At 44.0% G+C, this 27,571-nt stretch overlaps 1 protein-coding gene across 4 annotated transcripts in view; it reads right to left on the bottom strand.

Moving 5' to 3' along the window:
• ccdc90b (coiled-coil domain containing 90B) overlaps positions 1–23,728 on the bottom strand; it is a 64,840-nt gene extending 41,112 nt beyond the window's left edge. For 3 of the 4 annotated variants that reach the window (XM_070891481.1, XM_070891484.1, XM_070891483.1), the window contains exons 1-2: positions 23,500–23,728; positions 21,970–22,089 (exon numbers count right to left, since the gene is read on the bottom strand). In XM_070891481.1, the coding sequence (XP_070747582.1) occupies positions 21,970–22,089; positions 23,500–23,605 (226 nt within the window). In that variant the 5' untranslated portion in view covers positions 23,606–23,728. Of the gene's footprint in view, positions 1–21,969; positions 22,090–22,401; positions 22,550–23,499 lie in introns of all 4 variants that reach the window. The other variant, XM_070891482.1, reaches the window with a different exon arrangement.
• Positions 23,729–27,571: the final 3,843 nt, after the last annotated feature.

Genomic DNA, 27,571 nt, shown 5'->3' with positions numbered 1-27,571 from the left:
AGGCCCTGGGGATTTATCAGCCTTCAATCCCATCAATTTCCTGAACACAATTTCCTGACTAATGAGGATTTCCTTCAGTTCCTCCTTCTCGCTAGATCCTCGGTCCACTAGTATTTCCGGAAGGTTATTTGTGTCTTCCTTAGTGAAGACAGAACCAAAGTATTTGTTCAATTGGTCTGCCATTTTTTAGTTCCCCATTATAAATTCACCTGATTCTGACTACGTTTGTCTTCACTAATCTTTTTCTCTTCATATATCTATAGAAGCTTTTGCAGTCAGTTTTTATGTACTCAGCAAGCTTCCTCTCATACTCTATTTCCCCCCTCATAATTAAACCCTTTGTCCTCTTCTGCTGAATTCTAAATTTCTCCCAGTCCTTAGGTTTGCTGCTTTTTCTGGCCAATTTATATGCCTCTTCCTTGGATTTAACACTATCCCTAATTTCCCTTATTAGCCACGGTTGAGCCACCTTCCCCGTTTTGTTTTTACTCCAGACAGGGATGTACAATTGTTGAAGTTCATCCATGTGATCTTTAAATGTTTGCCATTGCCTATCCACCGTCAACCCTTTAAGTATCATTCACCAGTCTATTCTAGACAATTCACGTCTCATACCATTGAAGTTACCTTTCCTTAAGTTCAGGACCCTAGTCTTTCCATCTTTTTAAAGAATTCTACCATATTGTGGTCACTCTTCCCCAAAGTGCCTCATACAACAAGATTGCTAATCAGTCCTTTCTCATTACACATCACCAGCGGCAGTTGGTGAGAGGGGAGCGACCTGTCAAAAGCCCAGCGGGAGATCGAGAGCCAGCGGCAGTTGGTGAGAGGGGAGCGACCTGTCAAAAGCCCAGCGGGAGATCGAGAGCCAGCGGCAGTTGGTGAGAGGGGAGCGACCTGTCAAAAGCCCAGCGGGAGATCGAGAGCCAGCGGCAGTTGGTGAGAGGGGAGCGACCTGTCAAAAGCCCAGCGGGAGATCGAGAGCCAGCGGCAGTTGGTGAGAGGGGAGCGACCTGTCAAAAGCCCAGCGGGAGATCGAGCCAGCGGCAGTTGGTGAGAGGGGAGCGACCTGTCAAAAGCCCAGCGGGAGATCGAGCCAGCGGCAGTTGGTGAGAGGGGAGCGACCTGTCAAAAGCCCAGCGGGAGATCGAGCCAGCGGCAGTTGGTGAGAGGGGAGCGACCTGTCAAAAGCCCAGCGGGAGATCGAGCCAGCGGCAGTTGGTGAGAGGGGAGCGACCTGTCAAAAGCCCAGCGGGAGATCGAGAGCCAGCGGCAGTTGGTGAGAGGGGAGCGACCTGTCAAAAGCCCAGCGGGAGATCGAGCCAGCGGCAGTTGGTGAGAGGGGAGCGACCTGTCAAAAGCCCAGCGGGAGATCGAGAGCCAGCGGCAGTTGGTGAGAGGGGAGCGACCTGTCAAAGGCGTACCGGTGCAGCTACAGCGGGAGAGAAAGCAAAATAGAAGTAGAAAGTAATCAAAAAGTGACGTCACAGCCAATGGGGTAAGTGATTGGCTGGTGTTGGGTGAGTAGCTTTTCTTTTATTTTTTATATCAGTAAGTGAACTATAACATTGTTATTACCAATTTAAGGGTATCTAAGGTTAAGACATGGCAGGAGAGCTCAGTCATGTGATATGCTCCTCCTGTACCATGTGGGAACTCGGGGACACTTCCGGTGTCCCTGACGACTACGTGTGTGGGAAGTGTATCCGCCTCGAGCTCTTGACGGTCCGCGTTGCAGAATTGGAGCTGAAGGTGGATTCACTCTGGAGCATCCACGATGCTGAGAATGACGTGAGTATCACGTGTAGTGAGTTGGTCTTACCGCAGGAGAAGGGTCCACAGCCAGATATGGAATGGAAGACCAACAGGAAGAGCAGTGCAAGAAAGATAGTGCAGGAGTCCCCTGTGGTCATCCCCCTGCAAAACAGATACACTGCTTTGAGTACTGTTGGGGAGGATGACTCATCAGGGGAGGGCAGCAGCAGCCAAGTTCATGGCACCGTAGGTGGCTCTGCTGCAAAGGAGGGCAGGAAAAAGAGTGGGAGCGCGATAGTGATAGGGGATTCGATGGTGAGGGGAATAGATAGGCGTTTCTGCGGACGCAACCGAGACTCCAGGATGGTATGTTGCCTCCCTGGTGCAAGGGTCAAGGATGTCTCGGAGCGGGTGCAGGACATTCTGAAATGGGAGGGAGAACAGCCAGTTGTCGTGGTGCACATTGGTACCAACGACATAGGTAAAAAAAGGGATGAGGTCCTACGAAAAGAATTTAAGGAGCTAGGAGCTAAATTAAAAAGTAGGACCTCAAAAGTAGTAATCTCGGGATTGCTACCAGTGCCACGTGCTAGTCAGAGTAGGAATCGCAGGATAGCGCAGATGAATACATGGCTTGAGCAGTGGTGCAGCAGGGAAGGATTCAAATTCTTGGGGCATTGGAACCGGTTCTGGGGGAGGTGGGACCAGTACAAACTGGACGGTCTGCACCTGGGCAGGTCCGGAACCAATGTCCTAGGGGGAGTGTTTGCTAGTGCTGTTGGGGAGGAGTTAAACTAATATTGCAGGGGGATGGGAACCTATACAGGGAGACAGAGGGAGACAAAAAGGAAGCAAAAGCAAAAGACAGAAAGGAGATGAGGAAAAGTGGAGGGCAGAGAAACCCAAGGCAAAGAACAAAAAGGGCCACTGTACAGCAAAATTCTAAAAGGACAAAGGGTGTTAAAAAAACAAGCCTGAAGGCTTTGTGTCTTAATGCAAGGAGTATCCGCAATAAGGTGGATGAATTAATTGTGCAAATAGATGTTAACAAATATGATGTGATTGGGATTACGGAGACGTGGCTCCAGGATGATCAGGGCTGGGAACTCAACATCCAGGGGTATTCAACATTCAGGAAGGATAGAATAAAAGGAAAAGGAGGTGGGGTAGCATTACTGGTTAAAGAGGAGATTAATGCAATAGTTAGGAAAGACATTAGCTTGGATGATGTGGAATCTATATGGGTGGAGCTGCAGAACACTAAAGGGCAAAAATCGTTAGTGGGAGTTGTGTACAGACCTCCAAACAGTAGTAGTGATGTTGGGGAGGGCATCAAACAGGAAATTAGGAGTGCATGCAATAAAGGTGCAGCAGTTATAATGGGTGACTTTAATATGCACATAGATTGGGCTAGCCAAACTGGAAGCAATACGGTGGAGGAGGATTTCCTGGAATGCATAAGGGATGGTTTTCTAGACCAATATGTCGAGGAACCAACTAGGGGGGAGGCCATCTTAGACTGGGTGTTGTGTAATGAGAGAGGATTAATTAGCAATCTCATTGTGCGAGGCCCCTTGGGGAAGAGTGACCATAATATGGTGGAATTCTGCATTAGGATGGAGAATGAAACAGTTAATTCAGAGACCATGGTCCAGAACTTAAAGAAGGGTAACTTTGAAGGTATGAGGCATGAATTGGCTAAGATAGATTGGCTAATGATACTTAAGGGGTTGACTGTGGATGGGCAATGGCAGACATTTAGAGAACGCATGGATGAATTACAACAATTGTACATTCCTGTCTGGCGTAAAAATAAAAAAGGGAAGGTGGCTCAACCGTGGCTATCTAGGGAAATCAGGGATAGTATTAAAGCCAAGGAAGTGGCATACAAATTGGCCAGAAATAGCAGCGAACCTGAGGACTGGGAGAAATTTAGAACTCAGCAGAGGAGGACAAAGGGTTTGATTAGGGCAGGGAAAATGGAGTACGAGAAGAAGCTTGCAGGGAACATTAAGGCGGATTGCAAAAGTTTCTATAGGTATGTAAAGAGAAAGAGGTTAGTAAAAACAAACGTAGGTCCCCTGCAGTCAGAATCAGGGGAAGTCATAACGGGGAACAAAGAAATGGCAGACCAATTGAACAAGTACTTTGGTTCAGTATTCACTAAGGAGGACACAAACAACCTTCCGGATATAAAAGTGGTCAGAGGGTCTATTAAAGAGGAGGAACTGAGGGAAATCTTTATTAGTCGGGAAATTGTGTTGGGGAAATTGATGGGATTGAAGGCCGATAAATCCCCAGGGCCTGATGGACTGCATCCCAGAGTACTTAAGGAGGTGGCCTTGGAAATAGCGGATGCATTGACAGTCATTTTCCAACATTCCATTGACTCTGGATCAGTTCCTATCGAGTGGAGGGTAGCCAATGTAACCCCACTTTTTAAAAAAGGAGGGAGAGAGAAAGCAGGGAATTATAGACCGGTCAGCCTGACCTCAGTAGTGGGTAAAATGATGGAATCAATTATTAAGGATGTCATAGCAGCGCATTTGGAAAATGGTGACATGATAGGTCCAAGTCAGCATGGATTTGTAAAAGGGAGATCATGCTTGACAAATCTTCTGGAATTTTTTGAGGATGTTTCCAATAAAGTGGACAAAGGAGTACCAGTTGATGTGGTATATTTGGACTTTCAGAAGGCTTTCGACAAGGTCCCACACAGGAGATTAATGTGCAAAGTTAAAGCACATGGGATTGGGGGTAGTGTGCTGACGTGGATTGAGAACTGGTTGTCAGACAGGAAGCAAAGAGTAGGAGTAAATGGGTACTTTTCGGAATGGCAGGCAGTGACTAGTGGGGTACCGCAGGGTTCTGTGCTGGGGCCCCAGCTGTTTACATTATACATTAATGATTTAGACGAAGGGATTAAATGTAGTATCTCCAAATTTGCGGATGACACTAAGTTGGGTGGCAGTGTGAGCTGCGAGGAGGATGCTATGAGGCTACAGAGTGACTTGGATAGGTTAGGTGAGTGGGCAAATGCGTGGCAGATGAAGTATAATGTGGATAAATGTGAGGTTATCCACTTTGGTGGTAAAAACAGAGAGACAGACTATTATCTGAATGGTGACAGATTAGGAAAAGGGAAGGTGCAACGAGACCTGGGTGTCATGGTACATCAGTCATTGAAGGTTGGCATGCAGGTACAGCAGGCGGTTAAGAAAGCAAATGGCATGTTGGCCTTCATAGCGAGGGGATTTGAGTACAGGGGCAGGGAGGTGTTGCTACAGTTGTACAGGGCCTTGGTGAGGCCACACCTGGAGTATTGTGTACAGTTTTGGTCTCCTAACTTGAGGAAGGACATACTTGCTGTTGAGGGAGTGCAGCGAAGATTCACCAGACTGATTCCCGGGATGGTGGGACTGACCTATCAAGAAAGACTGAATCAACTGGGCTTGTATTCACTGGAGTTCAGAAGAGTGAGAGGGGACCTCATAGAAACGTTTAAAATTCTGACGGGTTTGGACAGGTTGGATGCAGGAAGAATGTTCCCAATGTTGGGGAAGTCCAGAACCAGGGGTCACAATCTAAGGATAAGGGGTAAGCCATTTAGGACCGAGATAAGGGGAAACTTCTTCACCCAGAGAGTGGTGAACCTGTGGAATTCTCTACCACAGGAAGTAGTTGAGGCCAATTCACTAAATATATTCAAAAGGGAGTTAGATGAAGTCCTTAGTACTCGGGGGATCAAGGGGTATGGCGTGAAAGCAGGAAGTGGGTACTGAAGTTTCATGTTCAGCCATGAACTCGTTGAATGGCGGTGCAGGCTAGAAGGGCTGAATGGCCTGCTCCTGCACCTATTTTCTATGTTTCTATGTTTCTATCACCCAGTCTAGGATGGCCAGCCCTCTGGTTGGTTCCCCGACATATTGGTCTAGAAAACCATCGCTAATACACTACAGGAAATCCTCCTCTACCATATTACTACCAGTTTGGTTATCCCAATCTATATGTAGATTAAAGTCGCCCATGATAACTGTTGTATCTTTATTGCACACATCCCTAATTTCTTGTTTGATGCTATCCCCAACCTTACTACTACTGTTTGGTGGTCTGTACACAACTCCCACTTTTTCTGCCCTTTGGTGTTCCGCAGCTCTACCCATACAGATTCCACATCATCCAAGCTAATGTCCTTCCTTACTATTGTGTTAATTTCCTCTTTAACCAGCAACGCTACCCCACCTCCTTTTCCTTTCTGTCTATCCTTCCTGAATGTTGAATACCTCTGGACTTAGTGTGAGAACCCAAGCAGTAGATACCTACCACAGGTATTCAGAGATGGGGGTGGGAATAAAGATCAAGAGCCAACAAATACAGATACTGAAGGTCAATGCTGACAGTAGAACTGCTCCTTACTGCTAATGTCAATATATTTTATCACCTATGATAACTATTACATCAATAATTAGTTTTCCTTCCGAATGCTGACCTGTTTCATCAGCTGTTATATAACCAGAGTCTGCCACAGCAGTATCTCTACTCGGCCAGTCTTGAGTTCAGTAGCAGAGTTGAAACTTGCGCTGCCTCCATCCAGCAATGGGGCATTAGAGAAGCTGGGTGCAACTGAGGCTGCACAGGTTAGAACAGAACAATATTTTCACACTGGACAGTAGTGAAGGCAGAATGGAGGTATAAGGCAGAGTGTTATGAGAGCTCTTTCCAAATTGCACCGAAAACCAAAGCACACTATGCCAGTTCAATCTCTTTATAACTGAACCACAATGTTTTATATGGACATTTGTGGTTTCTGCGAGAAATTAGCGCTCCATGTGAAAAAGAGAGACTTTTAATAACTAATTTTATTACTTGACTGAGTTGGTTGTGAAGACGCTATTCGATGCCGCAGAAGCCGTGTACAACCCAAGATGAAATATTCCATCTCCTCACTGTTAATGTGGATATGTTTACACATCCTTTTAGATGTTAAAAGCCTTGTGTACTGCTGTTGCACTACAATTAAAAGCACTTTCAAGTTGCTCTTGATTGTAAGTGATTTGTAGCACTTCAGATGAAAACATGGAACGATGAGATAAGTTCAGCCCATACAACATACTTGCCTCTTTATAGAAACACTTCTGACTTCAAACTGTTAGGAGACTGCAGGCAGCTTCCTCCCAGTTCTGCGGGATAATGTAATTGCCAGCAAAATTCAAGCAGTATTTACAAGCCACAGTACAGATGCTCTCTGAAATCTAAATTCATATATACAGGGACCATTATGGGTTTCTCTTGGGTTCTGCTGTATGTAAATACTGAGGCAGTGCCTGCAAAAGACTTCCATTGAACGGGAGTGGTCTTAAAAATACAAACAGCATTCCTGAGGAAGCGCTCATGAGTTGTTAATAAAAACCAACTGATATTTTACCCAGCATCCTTTTTTCATTCACAGTGGAACATCATAATTTCAGTTTGTGCAAGTCAAATGAGATGGTCACACACTTCAGACTGAGTTAGTGCAGAAAGGAAGTGGGTGACTTGACTTGAAATGTGTATCACTGAACTACTAGTCATTGCTCTGTGGGACAGCAGTGCACAAGTCTTTGAACATGTAAAATGATGTGTAAAAATATCTACATTTACAAACCTTCTGTAAACCCCTCAAAACATCTTAGTAACCAAGTGAGAAAATACTTTATTCAAAACCTCGCTTTTATTTATCATTGACTGCCAATTTCTCACAGAAACCGCAATTATTCACGCAAAAAATGAACTGGCTCAAATATAAAAATATTGAACTGTCAGTGTGCTTAAGCCTAATTTTGTTATAGAATGCTATGTTAGTTATGATTTAATAACTGCCTATGCTTAACTTTCATGGGAATTACAAATGTGGATTTAAAAAAAATCTCCAACAAAATATATTTACTAAAATTAAATTCTTCCTCAACACATGACTTGCACACACTGGAAATGTGCTCCACTGCGTTACTTGGGAATGGAAGGAGGATGCTGGGTAAAATATCAGTTATTTTTAATATGCAAATCTTTTATCAAAAACGCATGAAGGAGCAAGACAGTGAAGAAGGGGAGTGTGTGATATAGTCACAGAGCACAAGCACAACCAGCTTCCAACATGGCAGGCAGCTCTCTTGGAAGCCTCCGGAAATCTGCCTGGTTCTGTTTATTATTAACCCTGCACTTGCAGTACACAATACATCCACATCCACGATGTGGAGCTACAAACATTACAAGCTTACAGACATTACACTTCTCCCTCCTTAATGAGGAAGCCATCATAATAAACATCATACATAACTTTCATGTTTATACATAACACAGGATATAGACTTATTTTTTTTCCATATTTACAAATTTAACTTTACCACTTGTTTTCTGTTTCAAAGAGGATACCTTCGCTCTCGAACAGAACCTTCCAAACTTGGTGTCGAATCTAACCTCATTCGAGGCTCATCCCGAGGAACATTTTCCTCCACGGAATTTCCTTGATTTTCATTTGAACTCACTCTAACTTCAGGCTCTTTGTTTTCCTGACTCGGACTCAGACTTTCATTCTGATTCTCTCCTGGATTTGTTTCCAGTACATTGGATTTAGGATTTGCTACTGGTGTATCAAAACTATCTGATGAGTCAAAAATAATTGAATCATTCCCACCTTCAACTCCTTCCATGTCTGTAGGTAAAATATGATCAATATGAACAAATCTAACCTGTCCATTATCAAACATCTTTACCAAATATGTGCAAGGACCACATATCTTCACCACTCTTCCTGGTAACCACTTTAACCATTTATGGTGATGGCTCTTCACTCTCACCTTCTGGTTTAATTTCACACTTCTCTCTTTTACTCTACCTCGATCATGATTCTCTTTCTGTCTTAATTGTGTCTCTTCTATGAACTGTGCCAAATTTGGCTTTAACAACGAGAATCTGGTTCATGGTTGTCGTTTGAGAAACAACTCTGCTGGTGTTCTACCAGTAGTTGTATGAGGAGTATTTCGATATGTAATCAAAAAATTAGCCAATTTGTGATCCAATGACAACTGTCGTTTCCTTGGATTTGGATCTAACATTTGTTTTATGAGGGCACGTTTTACAATTTGTACAGTGCGCTCTGCTGCACCATTCGAAGCAGGATGGTATGGTGGAACCTTGGTATGTTTCACACCATTTTTGCTCGTGAATTGTGAAAATTCTTCTGAACGAAATTGTGGTCCATTATCTGAAACAATTTCTTCAGGGAGGCCAAATGAAGAAAATAATTTTCGTAAAATGTCCAAAGTTTTACTTGTTGATATTTTCCACATTGGGAACACCTCAACCCACTTCGAATGGCTATCAATCACAATGAACAACTGTTGTCCTTCTAACTCAGCAAAATCAATATGTAGCCTTTGCCACACCCTGGGAGGCCATTTCCATGGCTGTAATGGTACTGGTGGTGGTTGCTTGCTTACCGATTGACATGTCGTACACTGACTCACGATGTACTCTATATCTTTATCAAGACCTGGCCACCATAAATAACTGTGTGCAAAACTCTTGGTCAAGCACATTCCCAGGTGCTGGTCATGGAGGTCTCCTAATAACTTGGACCTGAATTTATTTGGTATAACCACTCTTGCACCCCACATGATACAATCTTTATCGACTGATAATTCATTCCTACGAATGAAGAATGGAATTGTACCTTTGTCTGTTACCTGGTTTGGCCATCCATTTCCAATATACTCATACACCTTTGACATCACGGGGTCACGTTTGGTTGCTCTACCAATCTCTTCAGCTGTGACTGGCAGTTCATCAATGTATGAAAAATAAAACACTTCTTCCCTATCGGGTGTAACTTGTGATGGGGAAGGCAATCTAGACATTGCATCAGCATTACTGTGATCAGCTGATCATCTGTATTCAATATCATATGTATATGCTGACAAAATCAAAGCCCATCTCTGCATTCGGGCTGCAGCTAATGTTGGAACTGGGGACTTTGGATGGAGGATTGCTGTTCGAGGCTTATGGTCCGTAATGATGGTAAACTTACGACCTTACAAGTATTTGTGAAACTTCTTAACTCCAAAAATTAATGCCAAAGCTTCCCTTTTAATTTGTGCATAATTACTCTCACTGGCACTGAGAGTGCGTGAAGCAAAACCAATTGGTCTCTCCTCCCCACTACTTAATACATGAGAGATTACTGCCCCAACTCCATACGGAGGCATCACATGCTAGCTTAATCTCCTTAGATATGTCATAGTGAACTAACATGGTGCTCTCTACCAATTTGCTTTTACGGTCCTTGAACGCTGTATCGCATTCTTTTGACCACTTCCAATGGACCTGTTTTTCAAAAGTTCATTCAGTGGATGTATTACTGCAGCCAAATTTGGTAGGAGCTTCCCATAATAGTTTAAAAGATCCAAGAATGAACCAAATTCAGTGACATTCCTGGGAGTGGGTGCATTTCTAATTGCATCCAATTTTTCCATGGTTGGATGTAAACCATCTTTGTCTACTCTGTACCCTAAGTACTCCACTGAGTTTTTAAATAACTCACACTTATGAGCAGACACTCGTACTCTGTGCTTCTCGAGCCGATTGAGAACTTCATTCAATATGTTATTATGAATTTGCTGAAATTAGTATGTCATCCAAATAACATACTACCCCTTCAATACCTTGCAAAATCTGGTTCATCACCCCTTGGAATATGGCAGGGGCGGAAGACACTCCAAACAGTAGCCTATTAAATTGATATAGGCCTAGATGAGTATTTATAGTCAAACATGACTTGGATTCCTCATCTAGTTCAAACTGTAAGTAGGCATTCGTAAGCTCCAGTTTTGAGAAGATCTGACCACCTGTCAATGTTGTGAACAAATCTTCTATATTCAGCAATGTATTGGGAACATTACCCTCTAGAACCTGGTTTACAGTTACTTTATAATCACCACACAATCTTACTTTACCATCAGACTTAGGTACAACAACAATGGGTGTAGTCCAATTACATCGATCTATCTTACAAATAATGTCCTCAGTCTCTAGTCTTTTGAGTTCTTGCTCAACTTTCGCCTTGAGTGCATATGGTACAGAACGTGGCTTGTAGTAAACCGATCTAGCATCCTTCTGTACCCTGACACTTGCCTTGAAGCCTCGGATCGGACTGCCCGTTTCGCAGAACACCTTCGGATACTTCTTGATAACCTCATCCGTTGATGAAAATCTCGCTTCCACACAGAAAATCTTACTCCAATCCAGCTTCAGTGAGCTCAACCAATTTCTTCCTAGTAAAGCAGACTTGTCACCTTTCACTACTATTAGAGGCAAGTCCTGAAATTGATCTTTATATTTCACCAGTACGGTGATACGACCTACCACAGGAATTTTCTCCCCCGAGTAGCTTCGCAGCTCTATCTTGGATTTCTCCAGTTGGAAATCACACAATTTGTCGCGGTATAGTGACTCCGGTACTACACTCATGGATGCACCCATGTCAATTTCCATTGGTATCTTGAATCCCGCAACATCTATGTGGATTTTGATGCTTTCCGAATCGCTGTCCATTAACCTCGTGCTCCTGATGACGTGTAACTCTAACATCTCCTCGTCCTGTTGTTGTTCTTCCATGCTATGTAGTCACTTGGGATTTCTACTCATAGCTTTGAACGCTGGACTCATAGCTTTAAAAACTGGTTTACCCTTCAGTCGGCATGCCTTCGCAAGATGCCCAGTCTTTCTGCAGAAGAAACACTCAGCCTTCAAGTATGGGCAACTTTGAGCAATGTGTTGTCCCAGGCACCTATAGCACGACTTCGACGCTCTGTTAGAATTTCCAGTTTCTGAGACTTTGGGCCCCCACCGTCTTTTACTTTGAACCTGCAGGTGATTTACCTCGGTTGACTGACGACCGTAATTATTATTTAATTCTCGGGAATATTGTTCGGCCATGCTCATCGACCTCGCTGTCTGACAAGCAATCTCAAAAGTTAAGTCATCCGTCGTCAATAACTTCCTTCTGATCGCATCATTTTTCACCCCACAAACAAAATGATCCCGCAATGCTCGGTTTTGAAAGTTTCCAAAATTACAGTGCATTGATAGCTTTTTCAATGCTACGATGTAATCACTGATACTTTCATCAGACTTTTGATTCCGAATTCCGAAACGATAGCTTTCAGCAATTTCTAACTGTTTGGGATTATAGTGCTGCTCCAGCTTCATTAAAGTCTCTTTAAGCGTTGTGTCCTTTGGCTTGTCAGGCACAAGCAGATTTACAAGGGTTTCGTACAATGCCGGACCTGCCTCCGATAAGAAGATCGCTCTCTTACGTTCCAACACAGCCCGGTTCTGGACTGCATTGTCTGGAACTTTGATTATGTTATTTGCAGTGAAATACATTTCTAGCCGATCCACATACGCTTTAAAACGTTCCCGGTCGTGTCTATATTCACCCAAATGTCCCATTACACCTGCCATTTTAATCTCTAGCTGTTCACACCATGTGCTGTATTTCTCCTCTGATTTTGTAGCTTTTTCCAAAGACAGAAACTTCCAAAGTCTCTCTGTCGGCTGGCTGAATCCTTCCCCAACAAAATTTAAGCATTAAATCTTCCGAAAAATCCCATAGTCATCGCCAAATGTGATATATTCACAGAGTACAAGCACACACAGCTTCCCACATGGCAGACAACTCTCTCGGAAGGCTCCGGAAATCTGCCTGGTTCTGTTTATTATTAACCCTGCACTTGAAATAGACAATACGTCCACATCCACAGTGTGGAGCCACAAACATTACAAGCTTACAGACATTACAGAGTGGGAAGCCCACTATCAGGATAGGAGGAGGACTCAGGAGGCAGTGCAAGGATCCTTTGAGAATTCTGATATAACAAACAGGTATTCAGTACTGAATATCTGTGACAATGAAACAATTTGGAGGAGGGAAACCACAAACCATGTCAGGACACTTAGGGCAAGGGTGGGAAGTGAATGGTCGGAATGCATTAGTAATAAGTGATTCCATGGTCAGGGGAACAGATAGGCACTTCAATTGTCACAGATGAGAGCCTCAAATGGTGTGTTGCCTCCTGTAAATCGGGGTAAGGGATATAATGGAGAAGGTGCAAAAGATTTAAAAGAGGGTAGGGGAGCAGCTAGAAGTTGTGGTTTACGTTCGAACCAATGAAATAGGAAAAAAATAGAACTGTGGTCCAGCAAAGGGAGTTTCAGAAATTAGGTGATACATTAAACAGCAAGACCTCAAGGATAGTACTGTCAGGAATTCGCCAGCGCCATGTGCTAGTCTGCAGAAATAAGGGATGTGGCTAAAAGATGGTGTAAGAGGGAAGGCCAATTTGTGGGACATTGGGACCAGGTCTGGAACAGAAGTGGCCTGGACAAGGTGGACAGGTGACAGAGGAGACCAGTTTCTTTGATGAGGTGCGCTATGGGGAGTGAAAAAAACAAGACAAGGAAGTAAAGAGAAAAACAAAAGGAGCAAGCTAAGAAAGGAAATGGAAAAGGGACAAACAGGAAATTAATAAGCGTTAAAAAGCAAAAGTTTCTAAATAGAGGCAGGTTTGAGTTTTAGTTGTATAAATGCACAAAGCATTCTGAATACAGTTGATGAACTGGAAGCACAAGTTGCTATGGAGATGGAGTGATATCACAGCAGTAACAGAGACGTGACTTAGGCCAGGCCAGGGCTGGGAGCTAAATATTCAGATACAAGACATCAGAAAAATACAGTTGGAAAAAGGGTGTGTGTCAGATTCAATCAAAGATTCGCTTTCAGCAATAGAATACGAGTATGATACAGGGAAGAGTAAAAAAGCTGAATCTATTTGGTTCGTTAAGGACAAAGAAAGGAACTGTTACTCCTTTGGGAGTTTATTATAGACCACCAAACATTGGAAAGAAGATAGAGGAAGAAGTATGTAGACAAATTAGAGAAAAATGCAGGAGCATCAGCCATAGGTGACGTTATTTATCCAAAGAGTGAGGGAAAGCAACATAAGGAGCAAAGCAAGCGAAAAGTGTCTACAATGTGTTCAGGTTTGCTTTCACTGTAACAAGAAAGTGGCAGTGGTGAATCTAGTTCCAGAAAGTGAAATGGAACAAATAGGTCAGGTAGGAATCTGAGAAACAGAGATCATATGTTCAACATAAAAAAAATGAACAAACATAAAAGTCCCTGACTGGAAAAAAACCCAAATTTCAATGTGATTAAAAGGGAACTAGCCCATAAATTGGAAAGAAAAAAATGGCACATCAGAAACTGGACACATTGGGAAACTTTCAAACAGATGATTAGGGGATAAGCCAGACATATTGCCACAAAAGGTAAAGTGGGTGCAACAAAAGATGAAGTTCCTTGCACGAAGTTGGAGCTGGTGCTCTCCACTCTCTCTCCTGCGACAGTTGGAACTGGTGCTCTCCACTGTCCCGTTCTGTGACAGTTGGAACTGGTGCTCTCCACTGTCCCGTTCTGTGACAGTTGGAACTGGTGCTCTCCACTCTCTCTCCTGCGACAGTTGGAACTGGTGCTCTCCACTGTCCCATTCTGTGACAGTTGGAACTGGTGCTCTCCACTGTCCCGTTCTGTGACAGTTGGAACTGGTGCTCTCCACTGTCCCGTCCTGTGACAGTTGGAACTGGTGCTCTCCACTGTCCCGTTCTGTGACAGTTGGAACTGGTGCTCTCTACTCTTCTGTTGGTGTAGGAGGGAGGGCTTTAGTTTCCTGAACAATTGGGACTTCTTCTGGAGAAGATGGGACCTATACAAGTCGGACAGGTTACACCTCAACAGAGACGGGACCAATGTTCTCGCGGGTGGTTTTGATAGTACAGTTGGGAGGGCTTTAAACTAGCTTGGCAGGGGGATGGGAACCCAGGAGAGGGCTCTGAGCTAGTTAGAGTGGGTGAGAGCTCAGATGAACAGAACCCCAAGAAAGAATGCAAAAGGCAGGAGGCAACAGAGCAGATTAGCACTGGGGTAAGTGTAAACCACAAGGTGATAGGAAGGGACAATATGTATGAATATAAAGGGGCTGCTGGAGGGGTGAAAACTAAAAATCATGATTTAAAAACTAGTATTAAAACACTTTACCTAAATGCACGCAGCATTCAAAATAAAGTAAATGAGTTGACGGCACAAATCATTACAAATGGGTATGATGTGGTGGTCATTACAGAAACGTGGTTGCAGGGTGGCCAAGACTGGGAATTAAACATACAGGGGTATCTGACAATTCGGAAAGATAGACAAGAAAGGAAAGGAGGTGGGGTAGCTCTGTTAATAAAGGAAGATATCAGGGCAGTTGTGAGAGACGATATTGGCTCTAATGAACAAAATGTTGAATCATTGTGGGTGGAGATTAGAGATAGTAAGGGGAAAAAGTCACTGGTGGGCGTAGTTTATAGGCCCCCAAATAATAACTTCACGGTGGGGCAGACAATAATCAAGGGAATAATGGAGGCATGTGAAAAAGGAACGGCAGTAATCATGGGGGATTTTGACTTACATATTGATTGGCCAAATCAAATTGCAGGGGATAGTCTTGAGGAGGAATTCATAGAAATGCATACGGGATTGTTTCTTAGAACAGTATGTTACAGAACCTACAAGGGAGCAAGCTATCTTAGATCTGGTCCTGTGTAATGAGACAGGAATAATAAACGATCTCCGAGTAAAAGATCCTCTCGGAATGAGTGATCACAGTATGGTTGAATTTGTAATACAGATTGAGGGTGAGGAAGTAGTGTCTCAAACGAGCGTACTATGCTTAAACAAAGGGGACGACAGTGGGATGAGGGCAGAGTTGGCTAATGTAGACTGGTAACACAGACTAAACGGTGGCACAATTGAGGAACAGTGGAGGACTTTTAAGGAGCTCTTTCAGAGTGCTCAACAAAAATATATTCCAGTGAAAAAGAAGGGCGGTTAAGAGAAGGGATAACCAGCCGTGGATAACCAAGGAAATAAAGGAGAGTATCAAATTAAAAACCAATGCGTATAAGGTGGCCAAGGTTAGTGGGAAACTAGAAGATTGGGAAAATTTTAAACGACAGCAAAGAATGACTAAGAAAGCAATAAAGAAGGGGAAGATAGATTACGAATGTAAACTTGTGCAAAACATAAAAACAGATAGTAAAAGCTTTTACCGATATATAAAACGGAAAAGAGTTACTAAAGTAAATGTTGGTCCCTTAGAAGATGAGAAAGGGGATTTAATAATGGGAAATGTGGAAATGGCTGAGACCATGAACAATTATTTTGCTTCGGTCTTCACAGTGGAAGACACAAAAACCATGCCAAAAATTGTTGGTCACGGGATTGTGGGAAGGGAGGACCTTGAGACAATCACTATCACTAGGGGGGTAGTGCTGGACAGGCTAATGGGACTCAAGGTAGACAAGTCCCCTGGTCCTGATGAAATGCATCCCAGGGTATTAAAAGAGATGGCAGAAGTTATAGCAGATGCATTCGTTATAATCTACCAAAATTCTCTGGACTCTGGGGAGGGGCCATCGGATTGGAAAGCAGCTAATGTAACGGCTCTGTTTAAAAAAGGGGGCAGACAAAAGGCAGGTAACTATAGGCCGGTTAGTTTAACATCTGTAGTGGGGAAAATGCTTGAAGCTATCATTAAGGAAGAAATAGCGGGACATCTAGATAGGAATAGTGCAATCAAGCAGACGCAACATGGATTCATGAAGGGGAAATCATGTGTAACTAATTTACTGGAATTCTTTGAGAATATAACGAGCATGATGGATAGAGGTGTACCGATGGATGTGATGTATTTAGATTTCCAAAAGGCATTCGATAAGGTGCCACACAAAAGATTACTGCAGAAGATAAAGGTACGCGGAGTCAGAGGAAATGTATGAGCATGGATCGAGAATTGGCTGGCTAACAGAAAGCAGAGAGTCGGGATAAATGGGTCCTTTTCGGGTTGGAAATCGGTGGTTAGTGGTGTGCTACATGGATCGGTGCTGGGACCACAACTGTTTACAATATACATAGATGACCTGGAAGAGGGGGCAGAGTGTAGTGTAACAAAATTTGCAGATGACACAAAGATTAGTGGGAAAGCGGGTTGTGTAGAGGACACAGAGAGGCTGCAAAGAGATTTAGATAGGTTAAGCGAACGGGCTAAAGTTTGGCAGATGGAATACAATGTCGGAAAATGTGAGGTCATCCACCTTGGGAAAATAAACAGTAAAAGGGAATATTATTTGATTGGGGAGAAATTACAATATGCTGCAGTGCAGAGGGTCCTGGGGGTCCTTGTGCATGAATCCCAAAAAGTTAGTTTGCAGGTGCAGCAGGTAGTCAGGAAGGCGAATGGAATGTTGGCCTTCATTGCGAGAGGGATGGAGTACAAAAGCAGGGAGGTCCTGCTGCAACTGTACAGGGTATTGGTGAGGCCGCACCTGGAGTACTGCGTGCAGTTTTGGTCACCTTACTTAAGGAAGGGTATACTAGCTTTGGAAGGGGTACAGAGACGATACACTCAGCTGATTCCGGGGATGAGGGGGTTACCTTATGATGATAGATTGAGTAGACTGGGTTTTTACTCGTTGGAGTTCAGAAGGATGAGGGATGATCTTATCGGAACATTTAAAATAATGAAGGGGATAGACAAGATAGAGGCGGAGAGGTTGTTTCCACTGGTCGGGGAGACTAGAACTAGGGGGCACAGCCTCAAAATACGAGGGAGTCAATTTAAAACCGAGTTGAGAAGGAATTTCTTCTCCCAGAGGGTTGTGAATCTGTGGAATTCTCTGCCCAAGGAAGCAGTTGAGGCTAGCTCATTGAATGTATTCAAACCACAGATAGATAGATTTTTAACCAATAAGGGAATTAAGGGTTATGGGGAGCGGGCGGGTAAGTAGAGCTGAGACCACGGCCAGATCAGCCATGATCTTGTTGAATGGCGGAGCAGGCTCGAGGGGCTAGATGGCCTACTTCTGTTCCTAATTCTTATGTTCTTATGTCCTTATTAATGTTGGGGAAGTCCAGAACCAGGGGTCACAGTCTAAGGATAAGAGGTAAGCCATTTAGGACTGAGATGAGGAGAAACTTCTTCACCCAGAGAGTGGTGAACCCTGGGAATTCTCTACCACAGAAAGTTGTTGAGGCCAATTCACTAAATATATTCAAAAAGGAGTTAGATGTAGTCCTTACTACTAGGGGGATCAAGGGGTATGGCGAGAAAGCAGGAATGGGGTACTGAAGTTGCATGTTCAGCCATGAACTCATTGAATGGCGGTGTCGGCTCGAAGGGCCAAATGGCCTACTCCTGGCACCTATTTTCTATGTTTCTATGAATAGAGAAATTAAAATGAAATTTAAAAAATGAATATGGCAAATCTAGGACTAATAATGGAAAAGAAAAATAAGCAGAATATAGTAAATATAGAAAGGAAGTTTAAGATTAGAAAGGTCAAGAGGGAGTATAAAGGAAGACTAGCAGACAACAGACCCACATTTTCTAAACGCATGAAAAGTAGAAGGAAGGCATGGATCAATTAAATATGCAAAAAATACTCTTGTCATAGAGGATCAAGGAAATGGTGGAGACACTAAAGGAGGACTTGGTTTCAGATTTTACAAAATATGCTTAAATTGGAACAAAAGAGCTAAGTTGGAACAAAAGAGTATAGGAGGAGGAGGTAGAACTGTAGATAGGGTAACTATAAAGGGGGTAGCACTGAAAATGTTGGTGGAATTCTTCCATAAAGATGTTTTTCTTCACAGAAAGTAAAACACTAAGAACACCAAAATTAAAGTTAAGAACATTAGGAGCAGGAGTAGGCCATTTGGCCCCTTGGGCATGCTCTGCCATTTAATAAGATCATGGCTGATTTGATCATGGACTCAGCTCCACTTCTCTGTCCGCTCCCCATAACCCTTTACTCCCTTATCACTCAAAAATCTGTCTATCTCTGCCTTACATATATTCAATGACCCAGCCTCCACAGCTCTCTGGGCAGAGAATACCATAGATTTACAATCCTCAGAGAAGAAATTTCTCCTCATCTCAGTTTTAAATGGGCGGCCCCTTATTCTAAGACTATGTCCCCTCGTTTTAGTTTTCCCTATGAGTGGAAATATCCTCTCTGTATCCACCTTGTCGAGCCCCCTCATTATCTTATGTGTTTCAATAAGATCACCTCTCATTGTTCTGAACTCCATTGTGTATCGGCGCAACCTACTCAACCTATCCTCATAAGTCAACCCCCTCATCTCCGAAATTAATCTAGTGAACCTTTTCTGAACGGCCTCCAATGCAAGTATATCCTTCCTTAAATACGTAGACCAAAACTGTACGCAGTACTCCAGGTGTGGCCTCACTTATACCCTGTACAGTTACAGCAGGACTTCTCTTCTTTTGTATTCTATCCTCCTTGCAATAAAAGCCAACATTCCATTTGCCTTCCTGATTACTTGCTGTACCTGCATACTAACATTTTGTGTTTCATGCACAAGAACCCCCAGATCTCTCTGTACTGCAGCACTTTGCAATTTTTCTCCATGTAAATTATAATTTGCTTTTCTATTATTTCTGCCAAAGTGGATAACCTCACATTTTCCCACATTATGCTCCATCTGCCAAATTTTTGCCCACTCACTTAGCCTGTCTATATCCCTTTGCAGATTTTTTGTGTCCTCACAATTTGCTTTCCCACCCATCTTTATATCATCAGCGAACTTGGCTACATTACACTTGGACCCTTCATCCAAGTCATTAATATAGATTGTAAATAATTGAGGACCCAGCATCGAACCCTGCAGCATCCCACTAGTCACTGTTTGCCAACCGGAAAATGACTCATTTATCCCGACGCTCTGTTTTCTGTTAGTTTACCAATCCTTTATCCATGCTAATATATTACCCCCAACCCTGTGAGCTTTTATCTTGTGCAGGAACCTTTTATGTGGCACCTTATCGAATGCCTTCTAGAAATCCAAATATACCACATCCACTTGTTCCCCCTTATCCACCCTGCTCGTTACATCCTTAAAGAACTCCAGCAAATTTGTCAAACATGATTTCCCTTTCATAAAACCATGCTGACTCTGCTTGATTGAATTATGCTTTTCCAAATATCCCGCTACTGCCTCTTTAATAATGGACTCCAGCATTTTCCCAACGACAGATGTTAGGCTAACTGATCTATAGTTTCCTGCTTTTTGTCTGCCTCCTTTTTTTTTTTACATAGGGGCATTACATTTGCGGTTTTCCAATCTGCTGGGATCGCCCCAGAAGCGAGGGAATTTTGGTAGATTGCAACCAATGCATCCACTATCTCTGCAACCATTTCTCTTAAGACCTTAGGATGTAAGACATCAGGTCCAGGGGACTTGTCCACCTTCAGTCCCATTATTTTACCTCATGGTGACTGGTATGCAACGGCCACCCCACGTTAAAAGAATCCATGCACAGGCATCTTCCAGCCTTCAGTATGTAGTTCGGGACCTAGAATGTCAGGTCCCTCATTGAAACACCTATGAACTCATCCCTTTTTAGTGTGGAAGCAAGTCATCCTCGGTACGAGGGACTGCCTAATACTATATACTATTTTACCTAGTACTACTTCATTAGTGATAGTGATAGGAAGTTCCTCCCTACTTATAGCCCCTTGATTATCCACTATTGGGATATTTTTAGTGTCTTCTACCATTAAGACCAATACAAAATATTAAAAGTTAAAATGTAGTTTTGCAGTAATTTAACTTCTTGTAATTTAAAAAAATATTAACTAAATTCACAGCAACCAAAAGCAACTCACATACAGTTTGGGTTCCGCCAGGACCACTCAGCTCCAGACCTCATTACAGCCTTGGTCCAAACATGGACAAAGGAGCTGAATCCAAGAGGTGAGACGAGTGACTGTCCTTGACATTAAGGCAGCATTTCAGTGAGTGTGGCACCATAGAGCCCGAGTAAAATAGAAATCAATGGGAATCAGGGGGAAAACACTCCACTGGCTGGAGTCATACTTAGCGCAAAGGAAGATGGTTGTGGTTGTTGGAGGCCAATCATCTCAGCCCCAGGACATCGCTGCAGGATTTCCTGAGGGCAATGTCACAGGCCCAACCATCAGCAGCTGCTTCATCAATGACCTTCCCTCCAATACAAGGTCAGATGATGATTGCAGTGTTCAGTTCCATTCCCAACTCCTCCGATAATGAAGCAGTCTGTGCTCGCATGCAGCAAGGCCTGGACAACATTCAGGCTTGGACTGATAAGTGGCAAGTAACATTCGCGCCACACAAGTGCTAGATAATTTTCAGCACCAACAAGAGTCTAACCACCTCCCTTTGACATTCAATAGCATTACCATCATTGGATCCCCCACCCTCAACATCTTGGGGGTCACCATTGACCAGAAACTTAACTGGACCAGCCACATAAATACTGTCGCTACAAGAGCAGGTCAGAAGCTGGGTATTCGGTGGCTAGTGACTCACCTCCTGACTCCCGAAAGCCTTTCCAACATCTATAAGGCACAAGACAAGAGTGTGATGGAATACTCTCCATTTGCCTGGATGAGTGTAGCTCCAACAACACTCAAGAAACTTGACACCATGCAGGGCAAAGGAACCCGCTTCTATGGCATCCCATCTACCACCTTAAACATTCACTCCTTCCACCATCGACGCACCATGGCTGCAATATGTACCATCTACAAGATACACTGCAGCAACTCACCAAGGCTTCTTCGACAGCATCTCTCAAACCTGCGACCTCTACCACCTAGAAGGACAAGATCAGCAAGTGCATGAAACAGCACCACCTCCAAGTTCCCTTCCAAGCCACGCACCATTCTGACTTGGAAGTATGTTGCCGTTCCTTCATCATCGCTAAGTCAAACTCTTGGAACTTTCTCCATAACAGCACTGTGGTAGGACTTTCACCTTACGACTGCGGCAGTTCAAGGAGGAAGCTCACCACCACTTTCTCAAGGGCAATTAGGGATGGACAATCAATCTTGGCCTTGCCAGCATTGCCCACATCCCATGAATGAAAGAAAAAAAACAAATACAATATTTAGTTCCATTTGCACAGAATGAAATAACAAATTTGAATGGATCGACCTTCTTCAACAAAATATTGAAAATGGATAATGGATAAAATGAAGCTCAAACATTTGGAAGGAATGCTGCTTTCTTCTCACCATTATTCTGCAGCTCCAGAACCAGAGCATGGGTATCAAAACACATCCTCCTCTGCTCCTGGGACAATAATTCAACTCTTCTAACATCATAAGTACGCAACAAGGTAGCAGTAAAAAAACCTGCAAACAGAAAAAAATAGATCAACTTCATCTGATTTATCCCACCTGGTGTTCTAGATAACACTGCCTGGAAATATCTAAAATATGCAAACCAGAAATTAATTTGTTTAAAAAAAATGCCATATACCATTTATCTGTGTCTTCTGATATGGGAGCATTAGTTATTAAATGAAATAGTCTACAGGAAGTACTTTTGTTTAAAGTACTCACCATTGCATATTGAAAATAAATATAGCCATAAAAAGATTCAATAACTTTTTAAGAAAACATTAAATATGTTACCAAAATATATACCACTTTGACTCTTCTTACCTCCTGTCCTCTTCAAGGCATCACTAACAGGGAAGGTCATCAAGTTCACAACTCTGAATGGGTCTGAGAGCCAGTCTAGAGCTGACTGACACTAGGAGCACCTGTTATTGACAATGGACTGTGCCTCTTCAGCTGGTTGTGTGTTTCCCTGAAGTGAGACAGCACAAGATCAGCTCTCAGGTCAAAGCCTTCAATGAAGCCAACCTGGCATGCAAAACACTCCTTCTCATGAGGGACATAACTACAGCAGACAAGGAAAGGCAGTAAAGAGGTTCTTTTCTGGTAAATCAGTAAAACATTTTTTTTTATTGGGTTCTCAGGAATGAACGTTTGAATTTTATTAAGCTAAAATACACATAGGTATAATTAGACATATTTTGTGTCATCATTGTACCTGTTCTACATTTACATGAATATTTTTTGCCGTCATTGAACATTTGTGTGTACAATCACAGTGCAAAAGAGTGTAGACTCTCATACATAGTTTATGTAACACTGCACTTCCTGACTGCATGGTGCCTGCTCTTTTGGGGGAGGGTGATGTATTGCATTGACACCAATGTGGGATGTGCGGAAGGGGAGGTCGAGGCAGTTCGTTTGGCCCTGGGTTCCGGAGTTAGTTCGGGTTGAGGACAATGGGGAGGGGTCCCGATTACTGGTTGTCATGTTGGTTTGAGGTTGGTGGTCATCACCCACTGCAATTTATTATTTTTATGGCTACATAATTTTTCAGTGGGAAATGATTTAAAGAAGTACTCCCGCCGGGTTTCCTTTCTCCCAGCAACTTTTATGATTCGCAAAACAAGTATCACAACTTTCAGCTGAGATCCCACTTCCTGGGCGCTGCTCGGTTTTCTACTTTGCAAAAAAAGTGGTAACTCCCTACCTAAAAGGACTGGAAGGAAAATATGTTCCGGTTATCTGAGCGATTGAGAGGATTACTGCGAATCTGTCAACCCATTCAAATACATTGCGAGGGGTAGGCTAATGTTTTAAAGTGCCATTCAGCGCAACAACGAAAATAGATTTATTGACCCAAATGATGCGTCTTGACAGTTCAAATCAATCTGCTTTAGATTTTCGTTAATTCACACTCACCACGTTTTAACAGCGCGCCAGGACTTTGGGCTAAAGAATGCTGCGGGATGCTGGGTCGGAAGTTGCACGTTTGTAACAATGTTTTACAATGTTGTATCCGTTTCATGTTCTTTCTGTGTGCTCAGTCTTTACTATTTGTTTCTTCTGAGCAGTGAGCAAGTAAACTGCGCCTGCTACTTCAATTTGAATAAAGGCTAAAAGCTGATTTAACAAAATTACACTGCCCTATTTGTCCTTGATGTCATTTCCACCCATAAAACTACAAGCCTCGCGATCTCATCGAGGAAGTCTAAGGACTGAGAATAGCATCACCCTGTGGGCCGCAGCTACAATTACAGTCCTGCCTGTGAGCAGACAAGAATTGTAGTATTTTTGTAATTGCACTTTGAATTTTTACCCCCTCAATTCTCTTCCCTTCTTTTGACTTGTGCTGGGATGTGGTTTCACCAATTGCAATAGTCCTTCATATCTCACCCAAGTGAACGTTCTTCATGTGTGAGGTTAAACAAAAAAGAAAGACTTGCATTTATATCGCGCCATTCACGACCACTGGACGTCTCAAAGCGCTTCACAGCCAATGAAGTACTTTTGGAGTGTAGTCACTTATAATGCGGGAAAGGTGGCAGCCTATTTGCGCACAGCAAGCTCCCACAAGCAGCAATGTGATAATGTGATAATAACTGTTATGTTGATTGAGGGATAAATATTAGCCAGGACACTGGGGATAACTCCCCTGCTCTTCTACAAAATAGTGCCATGGGATCTTTTATGTCCATCTGAAAGAGCAGAATGGCCTCAGTTTAACGTCTCATCCAAAAGATGGCAACACCAACAATGCAGCATACCCTCAGCACTGCACTAGATTTTTGTGCTCAAGTCCCTGGAGTGGGACTTGAACCCACAATCTTCTGATCCAGAGATGGGTGTGCTACCCACTGACCCACAGCTGACACTAAAACATGGCTAGGCTTCCTCTCTCAGCAGTCCCACCATTTCATTTTAAGGTGTGGAAAATTGAGGGCTGGCAAGCAGACACGTGGAAAATTTAAGCTTAAATTAGGTTGACCTCGTTTCTGGGGACAGGCTTCCAATGAGGTAATGTGTCCCTCTGCAATCAATGTTCAGGAAACTCGTCCCCGAATAGAGCCAAATTCATTGGTTCACTGAAATGTCAATCTTTGACACGCCTCAGACAATGTTTTCCCAAATGTTTATTTGGGTACACAGCTGGGGCTGTGCGGCCCATTCACAGTTTCACGTAAGTGCAAAATTTAAGATTGAAAAAGACAGCCCCGGACTACACGGGACCGGGGCTGCGCAACGAAGAGGGAACATTGGCTCAGATCTTCTAGACCAATCAGAGTGTGGCATTCATTTATCAGGGCGATGCGTTCCTGTTATTGGCTGCTGCGGCGGCATAGGTGGGACACGTGGATTAGGTTTCATCCTATAAGGAGTAAGGTGTTTCAGCCAATAGTGACTGGTGAGAGGCCGGACCCTTTAACATGAGCGGGAAAAAAAATCGGAGGAGACGCCAAAGACGCGGTGAGTGCTGGTGTTTTTTTTAATTTATTGCTCCCAGGCTGTGGATGTCGTTGGCAAGGCCAGCATTTATTGCCCATCCCTAATTGACCTCAAAAAGGTAGAAATGAGCTGTTTTGAGCCGCTGCAGTCATTGTGGTGAAGGTACACCGGGCTGGATATTCGGCTATTTTGCACATTGTTTAGTGCCCCGGTGGGGCATTAAATGCTGTTTCTGGGCGTCCAGGATTAACGTCTGGCCGGCAGATTCGGCTATTGGTTTGCGCCGATGCAAAAACTTACACTCCTGCCCTCAGTTTTCAGTGTGATTATGACACCAATCGCTGTGCAAGGCTGCACTCGTGCCCCGGATGGAACTTTCGGTCCTAACGCCTCATTTAACGACCGCCCCAGGAAACGCCTGAAGTTCCCGAGGGTGCAGCAGGCGTTACTGGCAGCATATTTAAAGGGAGGCTGGAGGATCTTGTATCGCAGTCGTCAGTTACTGCTATGGTTGCGCGCAGAACACTGCATGAGGCTGCAAATGGCACTGTTACATGCCCTGACACTTTGCTTATAAGGTCAGTGAGAGATTTCAATGGGGGCAATACTAGTTCACCAGCGTATCATGCTAGTTACTATTGGCAGGCGGCTTCAAGCTGGAAGAAGGGTTCTTGGCCATGTTGGGCCACGGATTCGAAAAGGTCGCAGACATATAGGGGGGAGGTCATACCCCCCCCCCCCCCCCCCCGGGTTTACAGGGAACATTGCTCATACCTCCACATCTTTGATGCGCAGTGCGTTAGAAGGTTGCGCTTCCGAAAAGAAGTGCTGACAGAGATATGCCAGCTCATACAGCCAGACCTACAACTTACCAGTGCCAACAGGACTGCGCTGCCCGTCAAGGTGAAAGTGACTGTGGCGATGGCCTTTTATGTCTCCGGCTCCCTCCAGGCAGCAGCAGGGGACATATGCAGCATCTCTCAGCACGCTGCACATTGCTGCATTCGGCAGGTGTACGCACGCAGAATGAACTTCATTAAGTTCCCAAGGAGCAGGGAGAGCCAGAATGAGAGGGCTCTAGGGTTTGGACGATTTGCAGGCTTCCCCAAGGTTCAAGGTGCCATTGACTGCTCACACGTTGCCTTGCGAGCACCATTACATAATGCAGAGGTTTTCAGAAACTGAAATGGATACCACTGCCTAAACGTACAGCTGGTCTGCGACCACACTCAGCGCATCCCCACAGTGAATGCCCGCTATCCAGGGAGCAAACATGATGCTTTCGTCTTGCGTAAGAGCAGTGTCTCACAAATGTTTCAGCGACAAAGACAAGGCCAGGGCTGGCTGATCGGGGATAAAGGATACGGCCTGGCCACCTGGCTCATGACCCCCCTCTGGAACCCTGCCACAGAAGCCGGGCAGCGCTATAATGACAGCCATGCAGCCATCTGCAACATCACTGAACAGACAATTGGTGTGCTCAAGCAGCGCTTCCGATGCCTGGACCGCTCTGGAGACAGCCTTTAATACTCTCCTCAACAGGTCTCCAAATTCATTGTTGTGTGCTGCATGCTATACAACTTAGCCATCATGAGGGGTCAGGTATTGCCAGTGGGGATTGTAGGGCCACATCAAGAGGAGGATGAGGAAGAAGAGCCTGGCGAGGAACCCATTGTGGTGAGACTACGATAACGGGAGGCAGCAGGAGATGTAGCTGCAGCAAGAGCCAATGGTGGCAGCTTATCATTGACCGGTTTGCTTGAATGAGGAAGGCGGGGTTGCAGCTTTGACTCGCTACTCTATGCCTCCATGCCGGCTAATCTACACTGAATTCTGCAATGAGACACAAGACACCAATGGCAAAGATCAAACAAACATTTTTATAGACATCAATAATTAACAATGTTTCCCCCCTCCCCAAAAACCCCAAACTATACAATAAATGTAAATAAACACAAAACTGCTTCCTGCAGTGAACAAAATGTAAATACACAATAAAATGCTTCCTGCAGCAAGACAATTCAATATGAGTCAATTGTTATCACGCAACTATGAACAATTTTTACAATGCTACATACATCCATAAGCTCCAATTTGTGCCAGGCCTTAATGGCTCTTATCTACACTTCCGCCCCTCTTCCCTTCAACACCCTCCCACGCCTGCTGCTCCACTTCAATGAAGCCTCTGTGCTTACAGCAAGGCTACTAGAGGGCTGCTTGTTGGGGGCCAGACAATGCAGACGCGTCTGAGGATGCCCTGGACTAGCTCTTGATCTGGAAGGCCCGGCCGCGGATTGCTGCACCTCATCATTGGCGGGAGCAGTCAGTGGTGGCTGGGGTATCAACCATGTATGCATGGTTGGCGATTCATTGGTGGGAGCCGGAATGCTGTCAACCTGAGGAAGGACAGAACCTTCCATTTTCTGGGAGCCACTGACTCTCCGACAGGGCTGGGCCTCAGCATCCGGAGCACGATGTGTCTCTACAACTTGCTGCACTGCTTCGGCACCCTCCCTTCGCCATTGGACAGTGGGGAATGTAGAGATTA

Source organism: Pristiophorus japonicus, chromosome 10, assembly GCF_044704955.1.
Source record: "Pristiophorus japonicus isolate sPriJap1 chromosome 10, sPriJap1.hap1, whole genome shotgun sequence".
Lineage (NCBI taxonomy): Eukaryota > Metazoa > Chordata > Chondrichthyes > Pristiophoridae > Pristiophorus > Pristiophorus japonicus.
This window is presented reverse-complemented; position numbering and strand designations above follow the sequence as displayed.